Genomic DNA, 27,902 nt, shown 5'->3' with positions numbered 1-27,902 from the left:
AAAATATGATCATTTCAGTAGAGCCCAAACAGAATTTGACAAAATTCAGCATCCTGTTATAATAAAACTTCTCAACAAATTGCATACAAAAGAACATACCTCAACATAATAAAGGCCATATATGACAAACCCCACAGCCAACATCATAACAATGGTGAACGATAGAAAGTGTTCCCTTTAAGATCAGGAATACGACAAGGGCACACACTCTTTTCACGCCTATTCAACATGGTACTGGATATCTTAGCCACAGCAATCAGAAAAGAAAATGAAATAAAAAACACCCAAATCATAAAGGAAGAAGTAAAATTGGGGGAAAGGGGAATGCTGGTCAATGATACAAACATTCAGTTATAAAATGAAATAAGTTTTAAAGATCTAACGTACAGCATGGTGACTATAGTTCATAATGCTGCATTGAGTACTTGAAATTTAGAAAATTTCAAGTACTCAAGAATAGATTTTAAGAGTTCTCACACACACAATAAAAGCAACCATGTGAGGTGATAAATGTGTTAATTAGCCTGATTAGCCTGTAATATGGTAATCATTTCACAATAAATATATCAAATAATCACAATGTACATTCTAAATATATTAAAATCTCATTTTTCAATTATACCTCAATAAAGCTGGGGTGGGAGGCAAAGCTCAATAAACTCAGAAAGCTCTTTCTTTAAGCATGAGAAAAAATAGTAATTTTAGACAACAGAGAAAATCATGGCAATCGTGAAGCACTAAAATAGCATCCAGGAGGAGACACAATGCCACTATTCCTTTCTATTCTGAAAGTTCTAGCAAATTCAATAAACACCTCAGAAAGAAAATCCTGAGGATGAGGAGACAAAATGTCCACCAAATGTCAAACGCATTTCTCTGAGATACAAACACCCGTGCTATTTTCCCTACAGAAGACACGATGAGTTTAAAGCTTTCATTTGGAAAGCTGGACTCAAGCTCAAAAGAAAGGCTAAGACTGGAGAGAGGATCTGGGAGTCATAAACATCAGAGTGATATTTAAAGCTAAGTGGGTAAATCCATTCCCTGTGGGAGTGCAGACTATAAAACTATAGCATCATACTTTTTCCTTAAAATAATGAAGGTTGGCCTAAACTGAGGTCAGAATTAACTTCTCATTTTTATTTCTATTAGAAATGGTGGACTTAAGGTCTAAAATCATTTGTCGTGATTAAAATTTATCTCTAGTAATTCATGGTGTTTTAATTCCACTTATTCCGTGCCAGAAGACCTTGAACATTTTCCTGCACTTAAAGTTCAGGAGCCTTAGCCTTCTGCACAGGACAACCGTTCCTTCTTGCGAGAAGGGTGATATATGATAACTATGCTTCCAGAGCCTATGTGCTAGAGACCATACAGGTTTACAAGCAAAAGCTACTTGTTTAAAATATATTTCTATTGATTGCAGAGAGGAATGGAGAGGGGGAGAGAGAAAGAAACATCAATGATGAGAGAGAATCATTGATCAGTTGCCTCCTGCACACCCGCCCCAGGAATTAAGCCTGCAACCCAGGCATGTGCCGGGACCAGGAATCAAACTGTGACCTCCTGGTTCATAGTTTGATGCTCAGCCACTGAGCCACGCTGGCCAGACAAAAGCTAATTTACGTACACATGGTGCTTGGTGTAACTGTTGAATCACAGAATGAAAGAATCAGTCAATCAACCAGGGAGATAAGATGGCATCTGTTACCTTCCATTATCACCACTTTTTCATTCATTCAATCAAACTGGGGGGAGGAGGGGAGGAGATGAAAAAAATGGATGAAAAAATGGTAAAGGCCAGAAGCAGAAGGGACTGTGTCATAAAAGACTGTGAGAGAGTCAAGTTCCAGTTCAACCCAGAGGACCCAACCAGCACAGGGCTGGACAGAGGCTCATTTCCCCATCCACCTTCTGCCACAGACCACAGGCCCCCCTTGGCCCCCTGAGAAGGCAGATGTGCCCACAGAGCCAGGCTCCCTGGAAAGGCAACAATAGGTGGAAGCTTGATAAGAAAGAGGCCAGAGTTGAACAAGGTAAGTAGGTTCCCCAGATAACTGTGGGAAAATTTTGAGAGAAGAAGTTCCTAGTTGAACAGAAGGGAAATAAAATCTATTATATTTTGGCCCTGGCCAAGTGGCTCAGTTGGTTGGGGCATTGTCCCGTATACCATAGGTGGTGGGTTCAATTCCCAATCAGGGCACATACCTCAGTTGAAGGTTTGATCCCTAGCCTGAGGTGCTTACAGGAGGTAACCGATCAATGTATCTCACATATTGATATTTCTCTCTCCCTCTCCCTTCCTCTTTGGAAATCAATAAAAACATATCCTCAGGTGAGAACTTTAAAAAAATCTATTACATTTTGAAGATTAAATTTTAATGTGCCTTCATTTGCATCACAGGCTGTGGAGACTATGATTATTCAGGTTGCAAAAGAATAAGTAAAATCAGCCTAAGGAAACTTATGCAACATAAGGAAAGGGGAGCAATGCCTTGAAAGTCTGGAGACATTTCCTTCCTCTGGATTATGTTTGGAGTCTGAAAATATACCAGCACCACTGGCTCACTGGCCCTGATATTAACACAGACTGCCTTTGACTCCATCTCAATTGACTGGTCAACTGCTCTGGGCTTTCTACATTAATTCCCAAAATTTGCCTCAGCAGTTCATGCTCAGCTGAACCAGCTGGAAACGAGCATCTTCTGACTTGACACTAGCAGCTTCTCCCTGCATAACCATGAACCCAACTGAGATCTTTTTAAACTTCCTGCCCTGGGCCATCACACAGACATTTCTCAGACTTGGCTGTTGATCAGTATCATCTATGAAGTTTATTTAAAAATTAAGATAGTCTGTCCCTCCTCTAAACCCACTTAATAAAACTCACCGGCGGCGCAGCTTGACCATGTATCGTTAACAAATGCCAAAGATAATTCTGAAGAGAAGCAGGGACTGGGGACCACTGATTTAGATGAGTAAATAAGCCCCCTGTCCTTCCTCTCAGCCTCTAGGCTCTTAAACTTTCAGTTGCCTAGCTCGTCAATGGCTCCTCCATACTGGTTACAGTGCAAACTCCTCCAAAGCCCTTTTTATTCTGATTACAACTATACTTTCCAGTCTTTTTTCCCCCTGTACTTTTTTCTCCTCCCATAGCTACCACCCTGTCCAACCTAACCTCCAAAACCATAAAAGAAAAGAAAAATCACTCACTCCCAGGTAATTCTATATTCTTTTGTGCCTCTAATATGTCTCTGCCCCTGTATTTTCCTCTTTCTGGAGGGTCTTACACCCTCTTCTGTGTTTCAAGACCCATTCACACATCTTCTCTGCTGACTTCTTTCAAGATAAGTCCCATGCATTTAGGTACTCATTCCCTTCATTTCACACAATCTTTATGTTAGTAATTATGCAATAAGGCACCTGTGGACATGACTGTCCATACTCTCTAAATAATGAGTGTCTTGGTGGCAAGGACAGTGCTTTATTTATCTCTTTAGGTTTAATAAATGTGTTCTGAATGAAAGATGTATGAAATTATGAAGAGGAGGATAATCTGCATTCTAAGAAATCATGTTTAAAATGTTCTGATTAAGTCTTGATCAATTTTAACTTTATTATCCCTCATTCATAATCCCATGACGTGATCTGAAGTAGGTTAATAAAAATATTGAAGTGTTAATAAAAATATCACAGTTTAATCGAAAGGTGATGGAAGAAAAATCTAAAACAAAGTCCTTGATTTAGGTAAATCAGAACAATTATATATACATATATATGTGTGTATATATGTGTGTGTGTATATATATATATATATACACATATATAAAAGAGGTAATATGCAAATTAGGCTGGGACACTATAATGGTCACAACCAGCTCCGGAGGAGGGGCCTGGTGCAGGCCCAGAGCCTGAGAAAACAACAGACAGGGCAGCCCACACCCAGCCCCGGAGCCGGAGAGAACAACTCACAGCGGGGCTGGCCCCAGCCCCAGCCCTGCAGCCACTGCACTGGGCTGCTGTGGCCAGAGCGGAGACACAAACCCTCAGTGGGGCGAGGTTGATTCTGATCAAGGGCATGTACCTAGGTTGCAGGCTCCTCCCTGGCCGGGGCCCAGGTCAGGGCTCATGCAGGAGGCAACCAATCGAAGTGTGCCTCTCACATTGATGTTTCTGTCTTTCCCTCTCTCTTCCACGCTCTCTAAAAATCAATGGGAAAATATCTTCATGTGAGGATTGAAAAAAAAGAAAGAAAGAAATGTCATATCCTATGAAAGAGACATCTTAAAAATGCCTAAAGGAAGTTGTCATTTTTTTGTAGTGAAGGGACTGGAGTCCGTGTTGATGAAAACACCTTGGCAGCTGTGGCAGCCAGCAGTGGCAGCAGCAGCAGGGTGATGGGGGCGGTACCTTCCCCTAATCAGCCAGTTGTTTCCTGCAGAGGGAGGCCAGACTGTGGCTTAGGCCCACTCCCCGTGCTCCCGGACTGTGAGAGGGGGCAGGCTGGGCTGAGGGACGCCCCCCCCCCCACCAAGTGCACAAATTTCGTTCACCAGGCCTCTAGCATAGTATAATAGGACTCAAAGTAAACCCTACTGATAGTTAGAAATTAACATCCTAATTTAGTGAACCAAATAATTAAGCTGATAATAAGGTTCCACTTATGAGAAAGTGACTAGGGACTTTTTAAAGGGGGTTTCTCAGATAGAAAGGAGGAAATATCATCAGAGACAAAGTCCCAAAAAATCAAGTAAGAAAAATTCCCATGAAACTAACTGGAGTCAGTTGTGAAAGTGTTATCAACGTGGACATGAATATGGCCTATAACAGCAATGATCTAGAATATCGAAGTATTGCAGCTCCGAAATATAGACAATTCCCTAATCAGAGGTCAAGAGGAAATGGGTTTTCCATGACATGGCAAATAATGGAAAATAACTATATCCTCACTGCCTAGCACAGTGCCTGCCAAATCAGAGTGCTTACTAAGTTTGAAAGAAGAAATGAGTCTTTACCTATCACAGGAAAAGAATCAGCCACAGAACCTCAATGGAAAGAAGCTCCTATACCCATTCACAAAGGAAGTAAGTCCTGAGTGTTTTTTTAATGGGGGTTTGTGCTGCAATGTGCCCCAAAATAATACTACTGAAGTCCAAAATATTGTTGGCTGAATGAAGTCTCTCTGCCTACAGTTTCCACCACAGAAACTGAGATCTGCCTCTTTTCAGAAGTTATTCAATGTTTATGAGGACAGGTTGACAAATATATTTGATGATGGCTTAATACCCACACTGCAGCAAAACACTTGTAGGAAGATATAGAGCAATCTTCAAGGACATGATTAAGACATATGGAAACAACTATCAAAAGACTGCAATGAGAAAGTGACATATTTACTAGCTGCCTAGTAGATCTGAGGTATAGTCTGGGTTCTTAACACTATTATGTATATTTCAGAAGAAGATGAAAAGTACATTAAGTCATATCTAAGAATACTGGTAAGAAATATTGCTTAGAATAAAATATATAATTTATAGGATAGATATAAGAGAAAACACATAAAAATGTGTAATTTGATAGAGAAAAATATGCTTAAAGCACCAAAAATAATTCTGATGTGACAAAACAGGACCTTCCAGAGTGCTTGAGGTGGGAGTAGTAATAATAATAATAATGTTGGCTAACAATATTGACTGCTTACGCTGTGCCAAATACTAAGCATTAAATGTGCATAATTTCATTTAATTTTCCTAGAACTCCCACATTTTATAGCTGAAGAAATTGAAACTTAAGAGAACATAAGTAAACTTGATTTAAGTCATACAGCTAGTCTGTGGTAGAACCAAAACTCTAATCTAAGACCCTTATACTCCTAAGCATTATACTATATTGTCTTCATCAGAAAGGCAACCTAATGAACTTGCCTGTACAACACCCTTAAAATGTTTTTAAAAGGGGGGTAACCTTATATGTAAAAATGCTTAAATCTCTGTCAGTAGTTTCAAGCCTGGAGGTCAAAACATGATCTCATGGAGGGCTCAGAATCATAAAAGGTTTGCTCTTTATGAGGAAGACATCAGCATGGAGCAATTAAAAAGAGCTTAGAAAATCTCTGGGGAAAAAAAATTAGTTCATCTATGTTCTTCCCTCCCCCCAAAAAAACAAATAGAATTCATTTGACTAAAATGCTATAAAATAAGAAAAACAATTACGTTCAGTAATCCAATTACTGCTATCATAGTTAACAGAGTGGTAGTTAGAGGACCTCAAGATACAAATTTAGGAAATATTAAAGGCAGGAGTTATTAGAACTTCTAGTGGCTTCTTCATTAGTTCTGGTTTCAAAATAGGACCATAAAATTAGATTTCGTGTCAATTATAAAAATAAATATGCTAACTCACAATGTTCCTTTGCTTAAAGTTGAAGCATTATTACTAGAATTTGGAACTGCTAAGATCATCTCAACTATCTATTTGTTTAGGTTCCAAAGAATAATATTAGGAGAAAATTAGATGCATCATTTGGGTTTTTTGTTTGTTTGTTTGTTTGTTTTTCAACAGAAACAACAGGAAAACCAGGCTTGGACCAAAGCAGGCCCACAAAGATAGAAGGGTTAATAGAACAAAACTATAATTGTCTGACCAGGGCACACGCATTAGAATGAATGAACACCAATTAGTTTTAATCATTTTATCCCTCTGTTCAAGACTCAAATTCCAAAAAGGGAGCAACAAATCCACCAGGCTTGCATCACTAGTCCTCATTGGGGCCAGAAGAGGAGAAAGCCCCTGAAAAGTCCCACCTGATTACATCTATGGGAGGAAGAAATTCCTCAAAAGGTGATGTTCAGCTGAACAAAAAACAACAGTGAACAACCCTGCCCTGGTAACATTTAGCACGTGGATAGAGGAGTAGTCCTGTCTCTTCCCAATGAGAAATCCCATCTGCAAAAATGCTGAATGCTCAGTGGGTGGACTCCAAGGGCAATGATGATAAGCCACACAATGATAGCTCTTATTTGATCAGAAGTAAAAGATCAAGGATATCTCAAGTGATTCTAGTGGCAATAAATTAAAATAAATCTGAAGCATAATGTGTAAAAAGCCAATATAAACTCCCAGAAGTCAAATAATCAAGACAGGAAAATGGGGAAAATAAATACCCCAAATCAAGAAAAAAAATCATCTCATTTGGAAAGCTAACAGTGAACTAGGAAGGTTTATCCCTCATTCATGGCAACAAGTTTGTCCACCTTTAATTGATTTGTAATAAAACAGATACCTGATGCGATCATCCAGCTTCACAAAGTCACAATACTTTTGAAAAACTAAAACAGAATATGAATTATTTAAGAGTTCTGAAAAGATCCGGGCTTTTCAAACCATTTTATATCAGGTGACACATCAGTTACTGATTTGGGGATAACTTAATTACAAGATCATAATAATGTAAAACATTCTGTGATATGCCCCAGCACAATATAATTGCCAAGGAAAAGAAATTTATTTGTATTTTTTAAGGAAAGAAAGTTTGGCAATGATTTGAACCATAATATCATTGTACCCTGAGGACTGATCATTAAGCTTTAACACTTGAATTAAAAAAAAAAATACCACTGAGGAGCAGAGGTAGCTGCCGAAGATTTCAGGACTTCTAAATAAATATTCAATGCTTGTTAGTTGGTGAAAATCCTTAAGGAGGATGACTCATAAAAAGTAAGGTCTCAAAATGCATGTTATGAATCTATACTCAAAGGGCATTATGTTTATAATTTTTCTTAATTAAAATAGTTTCACTTCAGAAATAGAAGGAGGAGGAGATTTGAAGATGGCAGTGTGGGTAAATACCCGTACTCACCGCCTCCCAAGCCACATCAAAATTACAACTAAAATACAGAACAAACATCATCCAGAATCATTGGAAAGCAAGCTGAATGGAAGTCCTACAACTAGAAAAGTAAAGAAGAGCACACTGAGACTGGTAGGAGGTGCGGGGCGCGAAACAGGCTGGTTCGGCACCCACATGTGCTGCTTTTTTAATTGGGAGGGAGGCTGTCTCTGTCTCTGCAGAGGCCACACAGAGGAGCAAGGGGTCCCAACCACACTCCAGATCTCCATCCCAGGATCCCAGAGCTGTGAAAAGAAATCCCTTAGGGCAGTAAGAACTATGGCTATAAAAACAAGTACAGATTGGGGCTCAGTGACACAGAGGCTAATGGAGACTTAGCTGTTCCTTTTAAAAGGCTAGCACCATGAACTGAACTTACAAGGTCCTGCTTCCTCTGAGCTCCAGCACCAGGGTGAGGCTCTGGGGATCACAGACACATACGAGGAGGAACTGGATTGTCTGGCATTGGGGCAGGAACTCAGGGGTGACTTTCTTACAGATGGAGGTGCTTGCAGGAACATTGTTCCTATGCTGGGACCTCCCCAGTCTCAGGGCTGACTGGCAGCCATTTCTGTTTATGCTGTCCTGGTTATTCCTTAAGACCCCGCTTCATCCAATTTACAACCCCACTCAAGGTGTGTGCAGCGGGTTTTGCATAAGAATGGCCTGTCCTTGCTCAGGCTAAAATCTCCAAAACAAGCTACAGCTGGGTAAGGGAACCTCAAACCTATCAATGAAAGGCCCAAGACCTGGTACCAGCACCAGCCTGCCTTGCTTCACAGCTGGGCCTCATCTGGGTACTTTTAAACCCCATACAAATAGGAGGAATCTGCATATCTCTCTGTAGCTCCTGCTTGGTGGCCCCAGGCAGTGGCTGACTTTGCACCTCCCTGGACACCCAAGAGCCAGTATACCCAGTGGTCAGTGTCAGACCATACCAGATTACAACTCTACATATCCATAAGAGATACACTCCAGGGGCAAACTCAGTGAGCATCAAAACCCCACTCAAGCAAGTCCTGCTCCATAGGGGTGTCTCCTAAATAGCAGCTCTCCCACCGTAGTCATAGCTGGTCCTCACAGCCAAATGGCCTGGAGGTCAATTCCTCCCAGTGACCCAATAGCAATCAAGCCCCAACTATAACAAGACTGTGCTCACAGCCCACAAATGGGTGCATCTAGAGTGCCCAACGCAGGTGACTGGGGAGGCTGAGCCACTGGGCCCTATAGAACACCTACTACACAAGGTCACTCTACCAACACAAGGACACATAGCCACTCTACCCAATAGATAGAAATAAACACAGGGAAGCAACCAAAATGCAGGGACAAAGAAACATGTCACAAATGAAAGAAATGGAAGAAAGCAAACTACTGGATAGAGTTCAAAACCACAGTTATAAGGTTACATAAGAATCTGCTAGAAACCTCCAAAGAAATGGAAAAGGACCAGTCAGAAATTAAGCATACAATGACTGAAATAAATAATAATATGCAGGGATTCAACAGTAGAGGATTCTGAGAATCAAATCAACGATTTGAAATCTCAGATAGCAAAAACTACCCAACCAGAAGAGCAAAAAGAAAAAATAATCCAAAAATATGAAGATAGTATAAGGATCCTCTGGGGCAACTTCAAGAGTACCAACATTTGCATTATGGGGGTGCCAGAAGAAGAGAGAGAGTAAGATATTGAAAACCTATTTGAAGAAATAATGACAGAAAACATCCCCTACCTGGTGAAAGAAATAGACTTGCAAGTCCAGGAAGCACAGAGAATCCCAAACAAGAGGAACCCAAAGAGGACCACACCAAAACACATCATCATTAAAATGCCAAGGGCTAAAGACAAAGAGAATCTTAAAATCAGCAAGAGAAAAGCAGTTAGTTACCTTCAAAGTAATGCCCATACCACTGTTGAATTGAAGGTCAGATAAAGAACTTCACAGACAAGAAAAAGCTAAAGGAGTTCATCACCACCAAATCAATATTATATTAAATGTTGAAGGGTATTCTTTAAGAAGAAAAAGAAAAAGAACAAAAATACGAACAACAAAATGGCAACAAATACATACTTATCAACAATTGAATCTAAAAATAAAAATAAACTAATAAGAAATCTAATGAACAGAAAAAAACTGGTGAATAAAATAGAATTGGACACATGGAAATGGAACAGACTGATTATTCTCAGAAGGAAGGGAGGTGAGGGGGGCGGGAAGAGATTAAATAAAGATTTTATATGCATATATGCATTACCTATGGACATAGACAATAGGGTGGTGAAAGCCTGGGGCTGGGTGGGAACTGGGTGGAGAAGGGCAATGGGGGGGAAAAAGAGGAACATCTGTAATAATCTCAACAATAAAGATTAAAAAATAAATAAATACAAATGAAAAAAGAAAGAGAGAGAGGGAGAGAGAGAGAGAGAAAGAGAGAGAGGGAAGGAAGGAGGAAGGAAGGAAGGAAGGAAGGAAAGAAGGAAGGAAGGAAGGAAGGAAGGAAGGAAGGAAGGAAGGGAGGGAGGGAGGGAGGGAGGGAGGGAGGGAGGGAGGAAGGAAGGAAGGAAGGGAGGGAGGGAGGGAGGGAAAGATGCACAAGGAGAATGTGGAAACTTCAGACTTCTGACATCTCCAGTATGTTCCCCAATCTCAGTGGTAGGAGGACAAAGCTTTCATTTAAAAAAAAAAAAAATCCAACCCTATACAAAACTCTCTGTTCCAAATAGTCTGTCACAGCTACTAAAAATACCACACCAAGCCATGGTCTGTGTGGCTAAGTAGTTAGAGCATTGCCCCACACACCAAAGGATCTCAGGTTTGATTCCCAGTCAAGGGCAAGTACTTGGGTTTCAGATTGGATGCCCAGTCCAGTCGAGTTTGTGCAGGAGGCAACCAATCAATGTGTCTCTCTCACATCCACTCTTTCTAAAAAATCAGTGTAAAAAAATATTCTGTCAGGATTAACCAATAATAAATAAATAATTAATAAAATAAAATACCACACCAGAATAATGCCCCACCACCATGCTTATAGTGTCTTCTAAAAAATTCAGTCTTCAATCTCAGCTAGGACTTCATTGTGCTAGTCAGTCCTTTAACTTGGAGTCACCTCTCTCTCTCATCCATGCCTCTCCACCCTCCAATCATTATCTCTCTCCTCAATCCAACTATCCACCCTCACTCACTATTCTTGGCAGATATTTTTCGCTTTCTACTTTATCAGATGATTGAGGTACAAGGGTATCAACTCAACTCTGCTTCTATACCAACAGACTTAATTAAATCTGTATCTATTCTTTCCACCTTCCCTTCTATATCAGAGGCCACCCTCCATTGAAAATGAATCACTTTATCTGTGCTTTCAGCCTCATCCCCCTTCCCTCTTCTATTGGACTCCACTTTATATATTAACCATTCTGATGTATCTTCAATTTCTCTCTTTCTGGCTTTTCATTCTTAGCATATAAATATGCTAAAATTTCTCTCTAAAATGTTCCTTAACTCTGCATCTTCCCCTTAGTATTGACCTACTTTTTTCTTTCCCTTATCAGCCAGTCTACTTGTAGCATTATTCTCTGCCTCATCATGTGCCATTCACTCAGACAATACAACCAAATTTTTGTGGATAATACACAGGGGATGGGGGGTATATAAAAGATTCCATAACTTGAAGTTATTTCTCTCATGAATTTAAACTCTAAAATTAATATATAATGAATAAGCAAGAAGATAGAACAATTTCCAGGCCAGAGTGAGACAACATCAACAAGGCAATTGGTCCATAAATTAGTAATATCCAATTGGAGGGTATTTTAATTCCATAGTAAGGACTGCATTATGCTGGCACAGTGTCACTTAGATTCTATAATTTCCCTTATTTTGAATTCTGCATATTTCATTTGACTTCCCATGTTAAGTTGCACCTACAGAGAGATTATACAGAAAGCAAATTGCTCATTTCAGGAGAGTTCAAGACTGGAGATACCCAGGGTGTAGAAAAAGTAGATTTACAGTTGTGAGTATGTGAAACACAGAGTTTATTCATGAATAATTATTTATTAATTACTAGAGGCCCGGTGCACAAATTCATGCATCAATGGGGTCCCTCGGCCTGGCCTGTAAGATCAGGCTGAAACCAGCTCTGACACCCCGAAGGGGCTCCAGATTGAGAGAGGGCGCAGGCCAGGCTGAGGGACCCCACCAGTGCACAATTGGGGTCAGGGAGGGACACAGGAGGTTGGCCAGCGGGGGAGGGACCATGGGAGGGCTCCAGGGCATGTCTGGTCCGCTTCACTCAGTCTCACTCAGTCCTGATTGGCCGGACCCCAGCAGCAAGCTAACCTACCAGTCGGAGCATCTGCCCCATGGTGGTCAGTGCACATCATAGTGACGGGTCAACTGGTTGTTTGCCCCCTGGTGGTGAGTGCACATCATATCGAGCAGTTGAGTGGCCTTAGTGTATCATTAGCATAGCTTTGATTGGTTGAATGGACGACCGGATGACCAAACAGTTAGCATATTAGGCTTTTATTATATACTAGAGGCCCAGGGCACGAAATCATGTGGGTAGGGTCCCTAGGCCTAGTCTGCAATCAGGGCCATCTTCTGCCCATTCGCCAGTCCCTAGGCCAAACGCCGCCTCCACTGCCGGGGCAGGTAGGTCACGGGCACACCACACAGCTTCTGTCAGCATCGCAAGTCCCAGCAGCAGCAGCAGCAGTGGCAGCGGCAGTGGCAGCGGCGCCCACATGAACGGCCCCAAGCGGGAGGCATTTTCCATCAGCGGCTGGCTGGGTGCAGGCACAGAGAGGTGAAGTTTTTGGCACCCGCTTTCCCACTGGCCTGAGCTCCCGAGCAGTCAGGGATGAGCTGGGGATCCCAACAGCCTGACAGCCAGCCCAGTCCTCCCGCCACCCACCCCAGTTACCCCATTCACCATTGCTAATCCATCGGAGCCTGCATGCCAGGGTGAAGGACCAAGAGGTCAGCCGTTCTGCCCACTTGCCAGTTCTTGGTCCTGCCCTGCAGCCACCCACCTGTTTCCCCATGGTTCCCCTTTTGCCTGCAGGCACAGGTAGGGAGTAGGGGAGGTGGGGAAGGGGAGGGACCGAGAGGTGGTCAATGCACCTCATGGCAACTGGTCAAGCAGTCATTCTAGTCATTATACTTATGGTCCCTGGCTTTTTATTATATAGGACTAGAGGCCCAGTGCACGAAATCATGTGAGACCCAGACCCGCCACGCCATGAGACCCATCAATGCACCTCCTGGTGGCTGGTCATTTGGTCGTTACGGCATTACAGCCACTGACCTTTTATAACATAGACTAGAGGCCTGGTACACTAAATTTGTGCACTGGGGGGGGGGGTCCCTCAGCCTGGCCTGCACCCTCTTGCAGTCCAGGACCCCTCAAGGGATGTCCACCTGCCGACTTAGACCCGTTCCCCACAGGCTCAGAAATCTCTCCTTCGTGTCTCCAAACAGAGTGTCCATGGCGGTGTCACTCAAGGCAAGGTCACTTTGCTCCATTATCTGAACAATTCCACCCGAGATTAACACACAGTCAGCATCCTGGGAACTATGTAAAGCTGTGAGAATATATTCTCGAAGGGCCTCCAGTTTCTTGTCATAACACGGGACCACAATGATGTGGAAAATCTTGTCTGGGGACAGGTTCTGCCATCTGGCAAAGTAATCCTTCACCAGAGAGCCCATGATCTGCCGGGGAGACTTGGCCGTGTAGAGGTGGGGGATGATGGGGTGACTCAGCACGTGCTCTGCATATCGGACCCAGCCAGGGCAGGCGGAGGTCAGCATGGGTGGCCGGGGCTCTTCCTCACGGTGCTGCCAGTACCAATGCACAAATCCCTCCTGACTCTCCAGGATGCTGAAGTCCGCAGCTATCTTCATGTCAAAGACAGGGCGCCCCAAGGCTTTTGAAAAAGCCTCGGAGCCTTCTGGATGCATCAGTGACACTGAGGCTGAATTTAGCAGCAAAATAAGGCAGAGACTGAGGACACACGGACACTGCCAGCACCTTTTGCTGTGAGGTATCACATTTCTTATTACATTACGGTTCAGAACACAGAAGAAGTCCTTGGCGTTCTGCTGAGAAACCTGGACTCCTTCCTCTGCGGTCACACAACTGTCACACGCCAGGCAGTCACTCAGAAATATCTTGGCATCGGCCAACTTATGGAATTCTCCCTTCTCTCCGTTCTCCTGAGCTGGACTCCGGGCGTTGACTGTGGCATTCTCTTGGTCATCGGTTTTTATTTTTTTATTACATTCCTTCCGTGTGCAGTGTTCACAGTTCATCTGGAGTGGGGTGGGTGGGGGCCGGCTCGAGTGACTTGGAGGAAGCATAGGGAGAGCAGTCACCTCTGGTCACCCCTGGTACTGCTGGTGGTATCCTTTCTTCCTTGTGGAGCATCTAGGGAGGGGAAGCAGCTGCAGTGCCCAAGGCCAAGTTCCAGGAGGCCAGCAGCGCTGTCAGGATCGTGCCAGCAGTGCTGGTTCATTGGTGCCTAGCCTGTCCTCTGGAGATTGAACCTGCAGGACTACTAAGGGAGCCAGTCCCCAGTCCCACCCTGCCTCCACCACTGATTGATTGGAGTCTGAAGGCTGGGAGGAGGGACCAAGCCGTCTGCCTTCCACCGGCTCCACTGCCACTGATTGATCGGAGCCTGAGGGACCCTGGTTCCCCCGTTAGCATCCCCTGATCAATGGGAGCCTGAGGGCCAGGGGGATGGACCGGTCATTTGGTCATCCTGGTCATCATGGACACTGGGTTTTTATATACATAGATGACTATATTCTTTTCCATATGAACAACGTAAACCTACTTTTGCTCAAGACTAAGACTGTTTCTTCTCAGATCACTAGATTTGGCAAACCTGAAGGTTCATAATTAATGTTAAGGGCAACACATTATTTTTAGAAAAGGGAAATAAATCATTCACTTAACAGAGATTGTATGTCAAGACTAAAAGGAAGGAAGGATATATTGTTACCATCAATAAGTTAGGTGAAGAGGTAGAGGTTGCATCTTTCTCAAATATTAGAAGAGCTTTCTTCATCAAGTAAATTGCTTTGGATAGCTTATTCTTCCTTATTTTATTCATTACACTGACTTCTGAAAAAGTAAACATTTTATCAAAAAGGTAACATAAAAACAATCTTTACAAATTTTTGGAAAGACAGGTTATCCCGGTTTTAATTACCTGTAAAACAAACACTGTTTTCAGGTTGTTTTAGTTTTTCTGGAATTTTGGTAGATATATTTTTGCTATTGGTTGGAATCTGCAAAACTGAAGAGGAAGAAGGAGATTGCCATTACAATTAAGCTGTGTTCAAGAAAGGAAATATTTTCTAAACATTAAATAAAAGCTATCTTTTTGTAAAATTATCACTTTCTCTATCATTTTTTTTCCATCAAAAGATAAAAATTCAAACAAATCTACTATAGTGCAGTTTTATATTTGCCACAGTATACATGAGGACATAAGAATTTTCAAATTACTTCTAACTCAAAAAATATGTTTTTTCTATTTCATCTTAAACAAAATCATCTTTAAGATTCATAAATAAGATCCAATGTACTATTTAGCTGTATGTATGATATGCTTTAGATTGAGATCAGAAGTCATAGTAGGCTACAACACTTAGTTCTATCTTTAATTACTCAATAATTTAAAATGGAGAACGGTTAGTTATACTAATCGTGGCTATAGAATCATGTCAAGAGTAAGATGGCTTTATCAAAATTTAATCCTAAACAGAAGAGTTTCTAGACCTAATGATATTAAATCTTATTTTGAGACTCAAGTAAACACGTTATTTGTATTATTGCTGCACATTTTCTTAAAGCTGTTCTTGCAAGAACAACTTAAATTCAAATCATCTGTCCTCTATCAGAGATGTCTTTCTCAGTTTTTCATTAGCTTTCAGGGTAAAACTGATGCAGAACATATTGTTTGCTTTGATAACTATACCCATTAGCTCTTCAAGATCTATCTGTAATCTACCTCCCTGCGCGTATCTGTTATTCCACGACACATGCGCTATATCCAGCCATGAGAATTCCAGTCGTTCCTAGAGGTGCACCTTACAACTGTTTGCTTCCACCTTTCTAAACATTACTTTCTCTATCCAAAATTATGGCCTCCTTTCAATCTTCTTCATAAAGCTAATATTTACTAGCTTTCTGGTCAATTATTACCTCTTCCAGGTAGTCATCCCCGGCTTTCTTGTTTCACATGGATACTCCTCTTCTGTGTGCCCATAACAAAAACTGTGAACCCACTTCTATCACATGTAGTAACCTCCCTCATTATACCTGGCTTATCTATAAGCTCAAAAGTAGAGGCTGGGTGTCTTATTTGTGCCAAGCCTATCATGATTCCTGGATTTTGGTAGGCACTCAATAAATGGTTGTTTCATTGATTTATCAAAACACCCATAATTTAATATAGCTCAAATAAACAAATTTTATACGTTTACTAACTTATTAGCTATGCAAGGTGTAAAGAATAATGAAAGCTATCTATTGATATTAACCAGAGAAGAAAAAGCAAAATAATAAACACCCAAGTTGACAAGAACATAATTTACAAATTAAATTAATTCTATACTTAAACTTAGCTTAAAATTGATTCAGAACAAATTGTTTGCTTTGATAACTATACCTTCCAGTTGGTCAAGAAGCACAACAGCTATTTGGTGCTGAGCTTGAATTAATTCAAGATGTAAATCCATCATGAAACTATTTGCTGTGACTGGTTTGGAAATGTCTCCATCTGTATCCTGTGTATACTTTGATGGAGTTGAAGTAAAAATAAAAAATAAACATAGTTATAAAAACATACTAATAACAGTTCTACCCTATGAGCACCCATGTTATTTTACTCCTAGTCATTAAATCCTGCTGATTTCTCAACCCTTTGTACTCTGGCTTACAAATTCATCTTCAATGACAAATACAAAGACTCCTTACTCTTCCTGATTTCATCTGAGAAAAGGGGATTGAATATGTTCCTGGCTTATGAGAGGGAAGCCACCACAAATCATGCTTTACTTATCTACTTAAGGTCAGCCCTCATCCCACTTAAGTAGAACTTAAATCTAATATATGAATTTCCCATTCTTACCTTGGCATAGCAATGATCAAACACTGATAATCCATTTGGCAAAGTGGCTAACATGCGATTGACATTTATTCCACCGATTGCTTTGTCAAGAAGTTCATAAGCCAAATATAACTGTTCCAAGGGTGTTTTCTAAATTGATTTTATAAACAAAACAGAAAAAGAAAAGTTGAGAAAAATTCAGATGCAACATTTCTAAACTTCTTTTAACAATAATTCAAAACCAAATAACAAATTTAAATAGTCTATCCAATGTCAACAATATTAAAGTTCTTATTAAGTGTATTTGCCTTTTGATTAAATATGGAGTATTACTAATAAAGGTAAAATAATGAATATATTTTATCCTTTTCTCCAAATACAAATTAGATTTCACAAACATGTAGATAGCTTCCTTTTATGGTTTTCAGAATTCTGATTGTATCAAATATATAGGTAAATTTTAAAAATATAATTCATTTATCATTTTTACATTATTTTTAAAGTTACTTTTTTGAACCTCAGAATCTTAGAGCTAGAAATACATACTTAGAAGCTATTAAATCCAATGGTCTACACCATGATTTTAAAAACTACATACCTTTTTAATGGAATTATATTTATAGAGAGTTTAACATGAAAAGCAACCCACTTTGCTCAAGCTTTATAACTTTCCATATATTTTCCAGAAAATTTTTAGGAAATAAAGCACACATATACATGCATAGAGTTGAAATCCCTGTGTACCTGAGGTAATCATTGCCCTTGAATTTGGTCTTACCATTCTTTTTCATGTTTTTAACCTTTTACTACATGTGTATATGTCCATTAATGATATGCACTATTGCTTTGCATATTTTTAATTCGCTCATGGAATTCTGCAGTTTGTTTTTCTTCTTTCAACCACATGTTGTTGAAAGTTTTTCATGCTGGTGTATGAAACTCAATCTGTCAGTCAGGGTTTGGTTAGGTACATAGGATGACTCTAGATATTCCAAACAGAAAGGGACTTAATACACAGAGCTGGTCGTGTCTATCACCATTGGAAGGCATGGGGAGCAAAGATCAAGAAAGTTGCCAGTGACTGTTTTGCTACATTCAGAAGTCTGTGAATCTAAGCACCTAAAAGGCAGCTGACAACCTCAAGGATCTACTAGTGAAGCAGGTGAATTGCAAGAGCTTGCACATTAGGACTAGTAAATTCACTTCTTCCAACTACCACTGTAACATAAGAACTCTCTTTCCCTCTGCATTACAAATTCATGCAAATGTGCCTCATTGGAAGACTAACCTAGAACCATACAGAAATGAGATGCAGGTTTTCCTCCTTTAATGCAAATAAGAGGATGGCAATGATGCCAAACTCACTCTGGCTCAAGCCCACTCTAGTTCATTCATCCTCACGGCTACAGTGAATTGTTACACTGAGGAATATGTCACAATATATTTATCTACTCTTCTGCTGATGGACATTAAGATTGATACTGCTAAAAATATGCATTTCATTGTACTCATCCATGAATAAATACAAAGTTGACACTTCCTTTACAATCCCTATACCTTTTTTCTGCTTTTTTTTATACTCACCCCTCCAGGACATGTTGAACAGATATCCTTATGTTGTCACATCAGTATAAAGGGACTGCTTTTCATCGTTTAACATAAGTATAACACTCATTGAAGATCTTCAGATCTTTATGGAATACAGAGGTTCTATTCCTAACTTGTTAAGAGTTATCTTTTAAGAAGATTGCTGTTGAATATTGTCAAGTGCTTTTATTACATCTCTTTATCTAGTGGGGTGCACACTTTTTTCCTTTTATCTGCTAATGTGGTGTATTGCCTTATACATTTTCTAATGTTAAATCATCCTTGCATTCCTGGAATATATACAATTTGGTTACATACATCCATTCAAGATCTATAATATATATTTGCCCCTCCCTTCTTGAATGGAGATACAAGAATTACAGGCTCACAAGAAAGGTTAAATTCAAGAGGTGGAAATGCTGTCCATGGTACCCTTTTTATAGAAATCTGGCTCAAACAAGAATCCGTGTTCCAAGTATTGTGATTATTATATTTTGTGTGACTGACAAAGTTGTGCCGTGGGATGCGTTTAACGTCCAGCACTTGAACTACATTTGTGTGCACCAACTAAAAAGAATTCATCATAATAATTTAAAAAGAATCAGAGGCTCAGGGAGGTTTCTGAGCATCTCAAAGAGTATAAATTCAAATAATAGACATACTTGAGGGCAAACCCAAAATTATAAATCATTAGAGAAACTTTCTCTCATCCTCTCCTCTTTTCAGCACCCATTGAGATACCTCCCTACATAAACAGCCGGATTTTTTTCCTGCTCTACCTTTTCCTAAGATGTAGTCTTTTGCAGGTTCTAATTCGATGTGTGAGTCTCAGTTCCAAGCCTTCATCTTTCTGTGCCCAAGCCTCATCTCTTGTCCCGGGAAGGCTGTTATCTAAACATGTAACTGAGCCCATCAACCTCCTGCAGAATCTACTCATAAAAGTATTTTCTGGATTTCAGTGCCCCTTTCTATTTGGACCCCTGGGATTTACCTTACTGTCTAGTGAACTATGCAATGTACTTGAAGATACTTGTTTAATTCTGTCTATAATTTCTAGGTGTTTTTGCAGCAAGAGGGTTTTCTGATCACCTAATTTGCTGCTTTTCCAGAAACCCGGGTCTCTAAGGATATCTTTTTAACATCAAAGGATTTCAAAGACTCCCCCACACACTCACATTCTATCATCATCATCACTACCACCATCGTATGATCATCTTTATCACCACAACTAACATTTAATTAAAACATGTTCTAGGTACTAAGCTATATGCTTTACATAAGATTAACTTTTAAATTTCCACAGTCCTATGAGATAGATACTCCTTAGTTGTTATAATTTTATTATCCATCTGTTGAAAAAATAGCATCACATGTTCAGTATAACTTTCAAATAGCATTTTACATAATTATAATAGCAGCTCAGATTTTTTAAATATTTGCCTGTATATATGCAAGACACATCATTTATCTCACCTACAGGCTCTGCTAGGTAAGCATATGGATTTTGGACTATCCTGACAATACATTATCACTCCTTCCCCCACTTTACTCCCCCCACATGGGTCTGAAACCCTAGGTTAAGATCCAGTTCTCTATATGAAACATAAGGGAAAAGCTGAAGAGCTACCATATGCCAGGTACTGTTTCCACAGTGTTACCAATATCTTGTTTAAATTGTACAACTTAAATATTACCATTAGAATAGGTGCTATAGTTATAATTTTACAGATAAGGATACTAACATTAAAAGAGATGACATTATTTATCCGAGATCACACAAGCAGTCAATTGCAGAGTCAGACTCAACTCCAGGTCTCGCAGCACTAAGTGTGCCCTTGGCCACACCAGTGAATCACCTCGACTGCATCGCCCATGTGCCCCAGTGTAGCTGGGGATGCTGTATATTGCACAATTTTAGGGGATGCCATTTACACTGTTGACATCAGACTTGCATATTTATTTTGACAATTTCCCATCAGATGACAGTAAATCATCGCAAGGACAGAGCGCATTTTTCTAATTTAAATAACAGCAATAGTTCATAAGGGATGTTCAGTTTTTTGTTGTTGTGGGAAAGTGGACATCTCCTAAGAAAACCATTTCATTTTAGTGGCAATAGTTGCCAGAAATTTTCCATCACAAGCCAAAACCAGCACTTCGGAACTTCCACTAGTATTCCCATCTCTACCTATAAGGCCTTAGAGCAGTGGTTCTCAACCTTCTGGCCCTTTAAATACAGTTCCTCATGTTGTGACCCAACCATAAAATTATTTTCGTTGCTACTTTATAACTGTAATGTTGCTACTGTTATGAATCGTAATGTAAATATCTGATATGCAGGATGGTCTTAGGCGACCCTGGGAAAGGGTCGTTCGACCGCCAAAGGGGTCGCGACCCACAAACCGCTGCCTTAGAGAGTGAGAACCAGTCTACTAAGCCAGTGATTCTCAAATTCTTGTGTCTTAAGAATCCACCTGGGAACTTTTAAGAGGAACATATCTGAATTAAGAATTTTTAAAAACATCACACCTGAATTTATGATTCAATATGTCTAGAATGGAAACTAGGAAGCTACATATTTGACATGCACTATAAGTAATCCCTGAAAACACCATTGGCAGACAGTTATTAGGCCTCCTCAATCTCTTAATGCAGTTCAAACAATCTCTGTTTTTAATTTTAGATTTCTTAACTCTAGCTCTCTTCACAAGACAAAATACAGTGTAAAGAACTCGAAAATTCTACAGCAAAAGGTAGGAAAATGGCCCTGTAGTTCTAATGTATGTAGAAACCATAAATTGTCAAAGTTTAAATATTCAAAATTACCTTTATAATTAACCATTATACATTTATAAAGTTAATATTATTCAAAAATTAAAATTCATGTTTTTAACTATTTTAAAATATATCTTGTAAGACCTGTAATATTGGAAGAACTTCACGGCCCTCGCTTGGAGTCCCAAATAATTCACTAGTCTTTTTACTTAAAGATGTGTCTGAAAAGAGAGAGAGAGAGAGAGACTTATTTGGATTTTGATTGGGAAAAAACAACTTATAATATTTTTACTACAATCAGAAACAGGAATTTTCACAGATCATATAAGGCATAATAATAATGGCATTGTGGACAGGGAGAGAGAGAGAGAGAGAGAGAGACACTGAGGTATGTGCTGGTGAAATGACATAATGTTTAAAACACTTCAGGAAAAAAGAAAGTGTTGCAGAGAGAAATGAAATAAGATTGACATGATGTTGATAATTATTAGTACTGGATGATGCATACATGGTGATTTATTTCATCTCTCTACTTTACATGTGAAATTCTGCATAATAAAAGTTTTACAAAAGAAAAAAAAACATTTAAAACAGGACATTTCAAAAAAATGTGATTTGAGGCCATTGCTTGTGTTAGTTAGCCAGACACCTCTAACCAGTGGTTCTCAAACTTTAACACATACCAAAATCACCTGGTAAGCCAATAAACACTAGAAAGGTCCAGGCTTGTTGAAGTAGAATAGGACCTGGGCCTTACAGTTTTAACAAATTCCCAGGTGATACTGATACCGATCAAAGTGTGAGAACCATGACTAAAACTCCACCTGCAAAGCCCTGTTTAACAACAGAGGACAGGCAGAGCTGGAAACTTGTGGTAGGAACCAAAAATATCATGGTGACTAAAACATGCTCTCCTCAAAAAACATACACTCTATCAGGAAATGGAAGAGCAGGATGCATAAAAGGGAATTAAAGGAGAAAAGAACAGAAAAGAGGAAGAATGAGGAAGGGGGGAAAGGGTGGTGATGAGGAATGGAGAAGAAATATATAGTGTAAGACAGTTTCATCTGCTATTGATTCATACAGCATATAAGTATTTTTAACATTCACTTGGTTAAACCTATATCTGTCTCTGATGATAAATCATCGATGAAGCACAATATTGAAATGTCTAGTTTCCATTAAAAAAAATTTATCTTGTATTCCAATTTGTACTGATCTATTCATATGTGTATATGTGCATTAATATGTAATTTATCCTTTTTATTCAATATTCTACCTTGAGTTCTTTTAAATTTTCCTTTCGGGTTTCCTAAAGTCTCCAATATTTCACTTAATCGTAATGCGACCTCTGCCACCACTACAATGTCAATCTCTTCCGTTTTGTAGCAGTGAATTACTTCATTTATTTGCCACAGAAGATAAATCCACTGAAAAGAGAAAATATACAGCAAAATCAAATTAGAGTATATTACATTGTAGACAGAGTCACACTGTTCAAAACTTAGAACTTCCTTAAAATCCACACCTACTAATTATATTGAAATGTTATACTAGTACAGGTACCTCCTCCATATTAGTGCATCTTAATTATAAATAGTATAAAATTCAATGACCCTAAAGAAATTACTTTTAATAATCAATATGTTTATGTAAATTTATAAAGAAGATCTACTTAAGCTTCTGGTCTGCATATCTATAACCGTAAGAAAAATGTATCATGTTATTTTCATTTATCAGTGAAGATTTTATGTATCAGTGAAGATTATCTTCAAAACTCTGAGTCCCCTTCCTAAAAGGAGCTGTTATATTCACTATCGAAGCCCTCCAAATTATTTCTAGTTCCATGGCAGGCACCTTGAACACTGTCTTTGATGCCTATAAATTCAAAGCTCAGCACAAAATAAGCCATCACACTTTGGGAACTAAGACGAGAAAATACTATTTATGCAGCCACATCATTACTTCATCAGAGCATCTGATAAAATCATGCCCAGGCATCCTAATGTAGCTCATCTCAGCAAGCCTCAGAATCCCAGGAAACTGTTATTGCTAAAATATTTTCTCCTGCATTTCCAGGTTATCATATTTACCTGCTCAACTTTTACCTTCCCATGAAATAGCTCCTTATTTACTGGTAGCCTAAATATATTATTGCAGAAATAAACCTAAAACTCCTTACTTATTTGTATTTTCTAAGATTAAAGTTCTCAGTAAATTTACCCAAGCTCATTTGACCTTAGAAACATACTTATTCCTCCCTTAAAAACCTGAAACACCTCCCCACTCCCCAAAACTAAATTGGGGCAGGAGTTCAGGGGATACACTTAAAAGCTGACACAGCAATACATTTACAAAATGGTAGTTATGCAGGTGGAAGAACAGGGACAATTGAACTACCACAATTTAAATTAGCAATAACAAAAAATATGTGAAAGGAAAAAAATAAATACTTTGTTAGTACTGATTTTCTGGGTGAATTTTGAATAGTCAATCCTGGATATATTGAGCCGCTGAATTCCTAATTTGCATTTCTGCCATAAGAACATTATCATGTCCACCACAATTTCTTTATCAGGCTGAACATTCTGAAAATAAAAATGAGAAAGTAAATTTTCAAGAATAACAAGACATATAGATGACATTTAATGTGTTGAAATCCTAACCCTCAATGTAATCTCATTGGGAGGTGGCTTAGGAGGTAATGAGGCATGAGGGGGAAGCCCTCATTAATTCTAGGTCACAGGGAGAAGACAGCCATCTGAACACCAGGAGGTGAGTCGTCACCAAACACCAAGTCTGCCGGTGCCTTAATCTTGAATTTCTCAGCCTCCAAAATTGTAAAAAATAAATGTTTGTTGTTTAACCTGTCCAGTCTATGGCATTTTTCGTTGTAGCAGCCTGAACAGACTAAGACATAAACCAAATTATTAAATCCTCACAACAATCTATGAAGTGAGTACTCTCTCATTATTCCAACTTTACTATCATCTCCAGATGAGCAAACTGAAGCAAAGAATATTAACTGTACTTCCCAAGATGAAATGAATAGAAAGGAGCAGAGCTGGGATTCAAACCCACACAGTCTAGTTCCAGAGACCTCAGTCTTAACGAATGTGCTAGACTGTTTCTGTCTCTCTAAAAAGAAGTCTCAAACATTTTTAGGCAAGTACATAAACCAGATTTGAAATGTTTATATATATCTTTCTTTTTTAAATTCCTATATTATAATAATTAAAAAAATGGGGGGGGGGTGGTTAACTAGTAAGAGGAGAGGGAGCGGGAGGTGGGAAAGGATATAGACCAGGCAAAAGAGACATGAAGAAATTAAACAAAATATCACATACTTATATATCTGAACTAGAAGATAACGATTTTATGATTAAAACACAAAACTGAGCTCCTTTGGGGAAGCTCTAAGATTAATCTGTATATGTATCACCTTAGTACAGTGTTTGGGTACATAACAGAGATGGATAAGTGTTGATTGAATTGAACTGAACTGAACCAAAACGGGCATGATTTTTTAAAAAGCAGACAGATAAAAATTCCTTGTCCTTTTCAGCCTTGTTTAAAACTTTTGGGTTTAGCTCTCTCACTATAATCTTTATATTTGCTACCAAATATCTTTCTTTCAAAAATTAACCTGTCGCAGGTTATAACCTAATCTAATAAACCCAGAAGAAACAGAAAATACTATAACAGTAGATCATCTCAAGTCCCTCACTGTTTCACTTACCTGAACAAAAGTTAATAAAACGCTCTATAATTGTGGTTTTCAAACTTTTTTATAACAGTAAAATCAAATTTTCCAAATAAAATTCCATCAGAATCTCAACTAATTAAAACAGGCCATGATATGACTACCCAATCTGGGCTCCCGCGGAACCGCAGAGAAGGCCTAGAGATCCTGAAATTCAGTGTTAAAATTAGTACTGTACTATTTTTTATTTAAACATCCATACCCATGAACAGGTCATTTCTAAACACTGGCCACGGTGTATAAAGTGATACCAGATGATAACCAGGCTTTGTACTCAGGAACTGAAAAGCAGTGTGTTACCAAGGATATAAACTCCTCATTAAAAACACTAATTTCCTTCATTATTAGAAACTAGAGGTCTGGTGCACAAAATTCATGCCCTGGGTGGGGCGGGGGGCATCCCTCAGCCCAGCCTGCACCCTCTCACGGTCTTGGAGCCCTTGGGGGATGTCCAACGGCTGCAGAGGCAGGAGAGGCTCCCGCCACTGCCACTGCGCTCACCAGCCATGAGCCCGGCTTCTTCTGAGCGGCACTCCCCCTATGGGAGCATACTGACCACCAGGGGGCAGCTCCTGCATTGAGCATCTGCCCCCTGATGGTCAGTGTGCATCATAGTGACCAGTCCTTCCATTGTTCAGTCAATTTGCATATTAGTCTTTTATTATATAGGATATAGGCAGCCTAAAAATTTCCCAAAAAAGAAACAGATTGACATCCAAAATGATGACTATAATAAAAAGAGACTTAAAATTATGTCAGGATAAAAATACCTTATTATAAAGATTAAAAAATATATAGAATTTTGGAAAGGTTCAATTCCTGTGAGATTTAACTCTCACTTTAAATTAAAAATAATAGCCTCCTTTGATACTATTAAAAATTACCCAAATAGCTATTTCACCTGGGAAGAGTTGCAGACACAGGAATACAAGGCTGCTCCTAAATGGAAAACATCATCTGAAAATCCAGAATTCTTCATATAAGTATCTCAATTCATAAAGTAAAGGAAAATGAAACAAAAATCATTTATAAAATTTCAAATAGAAAAAGCACAGAAACAGAAATTTTACAAAAATGATACAACTGATATCCAGGCAAATACTATGTCAATAAGACACTTAGCGGTTCTCAACCTGTGGGTCGCGACCCCTGAAAATACATCCTGCATATCAGATATTTACATTACAATTCATACATTAGCAAAATTACAGTTATGAAGTAGCAACGAAAATAATTTTATGATTAGGGGTCACCACAACATGAGGACCTGTATTAAAGGGCCGCGGCATGAGGAAGGTTGAGTTTAGATGCTTCTATATGAAAACTAATCAAACTGGGCTGTTATTCAATTAAAATTGACTATCATCATCATCATCATGAATCTACAATCTGTCTGGGGACCATGGAAGTAAAGAAGCTTATAATATTAAAACATATATGAAATATGGCAATTGAAATGAAAATAACAAAAATATCTATTCAGAAACCACTAGAAAAAAAGTGTATCATTACTTGGTACAAATTATTTACCACAACTGAGCAGCCACACAATGCCTTAAGAACACGATAAACCATAAAAAATGGGATTAAATAATTCTCATTGGTCTAAAAAAAATAGAGGCTGCAGATTTTCAATTATATAAACAATAACTTTTAAGACTTGGAAAACTCTGCATGTATATTTCCCTTACCAAACTAATGGCTTTTGCTCTACTGCCCTGCTGGTCTCTCACCTACCAACCAAGGCAATTGCTAAGTAGAACCTCCTTCTGCTACTCAAAACCTACCGTTCAGAATAAAATCCACCATCCTTACAAGGTCTAGGATGCTGCAAGATCTGGCACCCAGCTATGCCTCTGACCTCATCTCCTCACATTTTCAAATTCCACAGCCACCACCAGTGCACTCCAGACACACGTACCTCCTTGCCATTTCTTCAACAACCAAGCACACTCTCACCTCAGGACCTTTGTACTTCCTACCCTGCTGCCTTGAACATTCTCTCACCTCACTCTTAAAGTGCATGTTTTATCAGATAAAATTATCTTAATATTTCAAAAAGGCAAATAAATACTCACCGGGAAAAGCATTCTTTTTAACATAATAGGATGCCTGTCCTTCTTTGTAGTTTTCCAAAGGGAAGACCAAACCTTTGTTCCTCTTTACATTGACTAGAGGTTCCATTGCAAAAAGAAGAGTTAAATCCTTCTCTGCTTTCTTTGACTCTGGGTCATCCTGTGTCTAAGTGAAGTATACCCCCCACACATACACACACAGTAATTAGCAATTCAATGTCATCTTAACAATATAAAAACAAATGAATGATTTTGCACATATTACCTGGAGAAAATCAATAAGCTGACCAGCTGCTGATTCAAATAAGCTCCATTCCTCATAGTTAAAAGCTAATTTTGTAAATTTCACAGCAGTATCTATAGAGATCATATTTTTTCTTTCTATAATAAATTGCAGAAGGGAAGTTTTTGGAAAACTAAGCATTCCATCTACAGCAGTATTTGACACTAGGAAAGGAAAGAGAGGTTGGAATGTCATTCATGCAAAGAAGTATTTAATAAATATTAACTACCAGGCACTGCCAGGCACTAAGGAGACAATGGGAAGAACACACAATCCAGGCCTTCAGAGAGCTTACACTCTATGGGGGAGAGGGGGCCAGAAATAATTCAGGGTGCTGTGGGGACAAACTGAAAGGGCATCAAACACAAGGATTAAGGTATGAGAGTGGTGAGGGAATGTCA

The 27,902-nt window shown here is 39.2% G+C and overlaps 1 protein-coding gene and 1 pseudogene across 2 annotated transcripts in view; both read right to left on the bottom strand.

Moving 5' to 3' along the window:
- CFAP54 (cilia and flagella associated protein 54) overlaps nt 1–27,902 on the bottom strand; it is a gene marked incomplete at its 5' end in the record, with an annotated part of 249,288 nt that overhangs the window by 183,480 nt on the left and 37,906 nt on the right. The window contains 10 exons of the mRNA XM_081083442.1: nt 14,904–15,025; nt 15,114–15,200; nt 16,578–16,704; nt 17,040–17,168; nt 21,525–21,601; nt 22,660–22,810; nt 23,834–23,968; nt 26,045–26,130; nt 27,222–27,384; nt 27,484–27,665. Of these exons, the coding sequence (XP_080939568.1) occupies nt 14,904–15,025; nt 15,114–15,200; nt 16,578–16,704; nt 17,040–17,168; nt 21,525–21,601; nt 22,660–22,810; nt 23,834–23,968; nt 26,045–26,130; nt 27,222–27,384; nt 27,484–27,665 (1,259 nt within the window). The remainder of the gene's footprint in view (nt 1–14,903; nt 15,026–15,113; nt 15,201–16,577; nt 16,705–17,039; nt 17,169–21,524; nt 21,602–22,659; nt 22,811–23,833; nt 23,969–26,044; nt 26,131–27,221; nt 27,385–27,483; nt 27,666–27,902) is intronic.
- Nucleotides 13,300–14,208, bottom strand: LOC308512560 (nuclear prelamin A recognition factor-like; annotated as a pseudogene). Its single transcript has one exon. The product of its transcript is annotated as a nuclear prelamin A recognition factor-like (transcript).

The sequence above is a fragment of the Myotis nattereri genome (assembly GCF_964212035.1).
Source record: "Myotis nattereri genome assembly, chromosome: 2".
Lineage (NCBI taxonomy): Eukaryota > Metazoa > Chordata > Mammalia > Chiroptera > Vespertilionidae > Myotis > Myotis nattereri.
The sequence above is the reverse complement of the archived record's forward strand: the minus strand, read 5'-3'. Positions and strand labels throughout refer to the sequence as shown.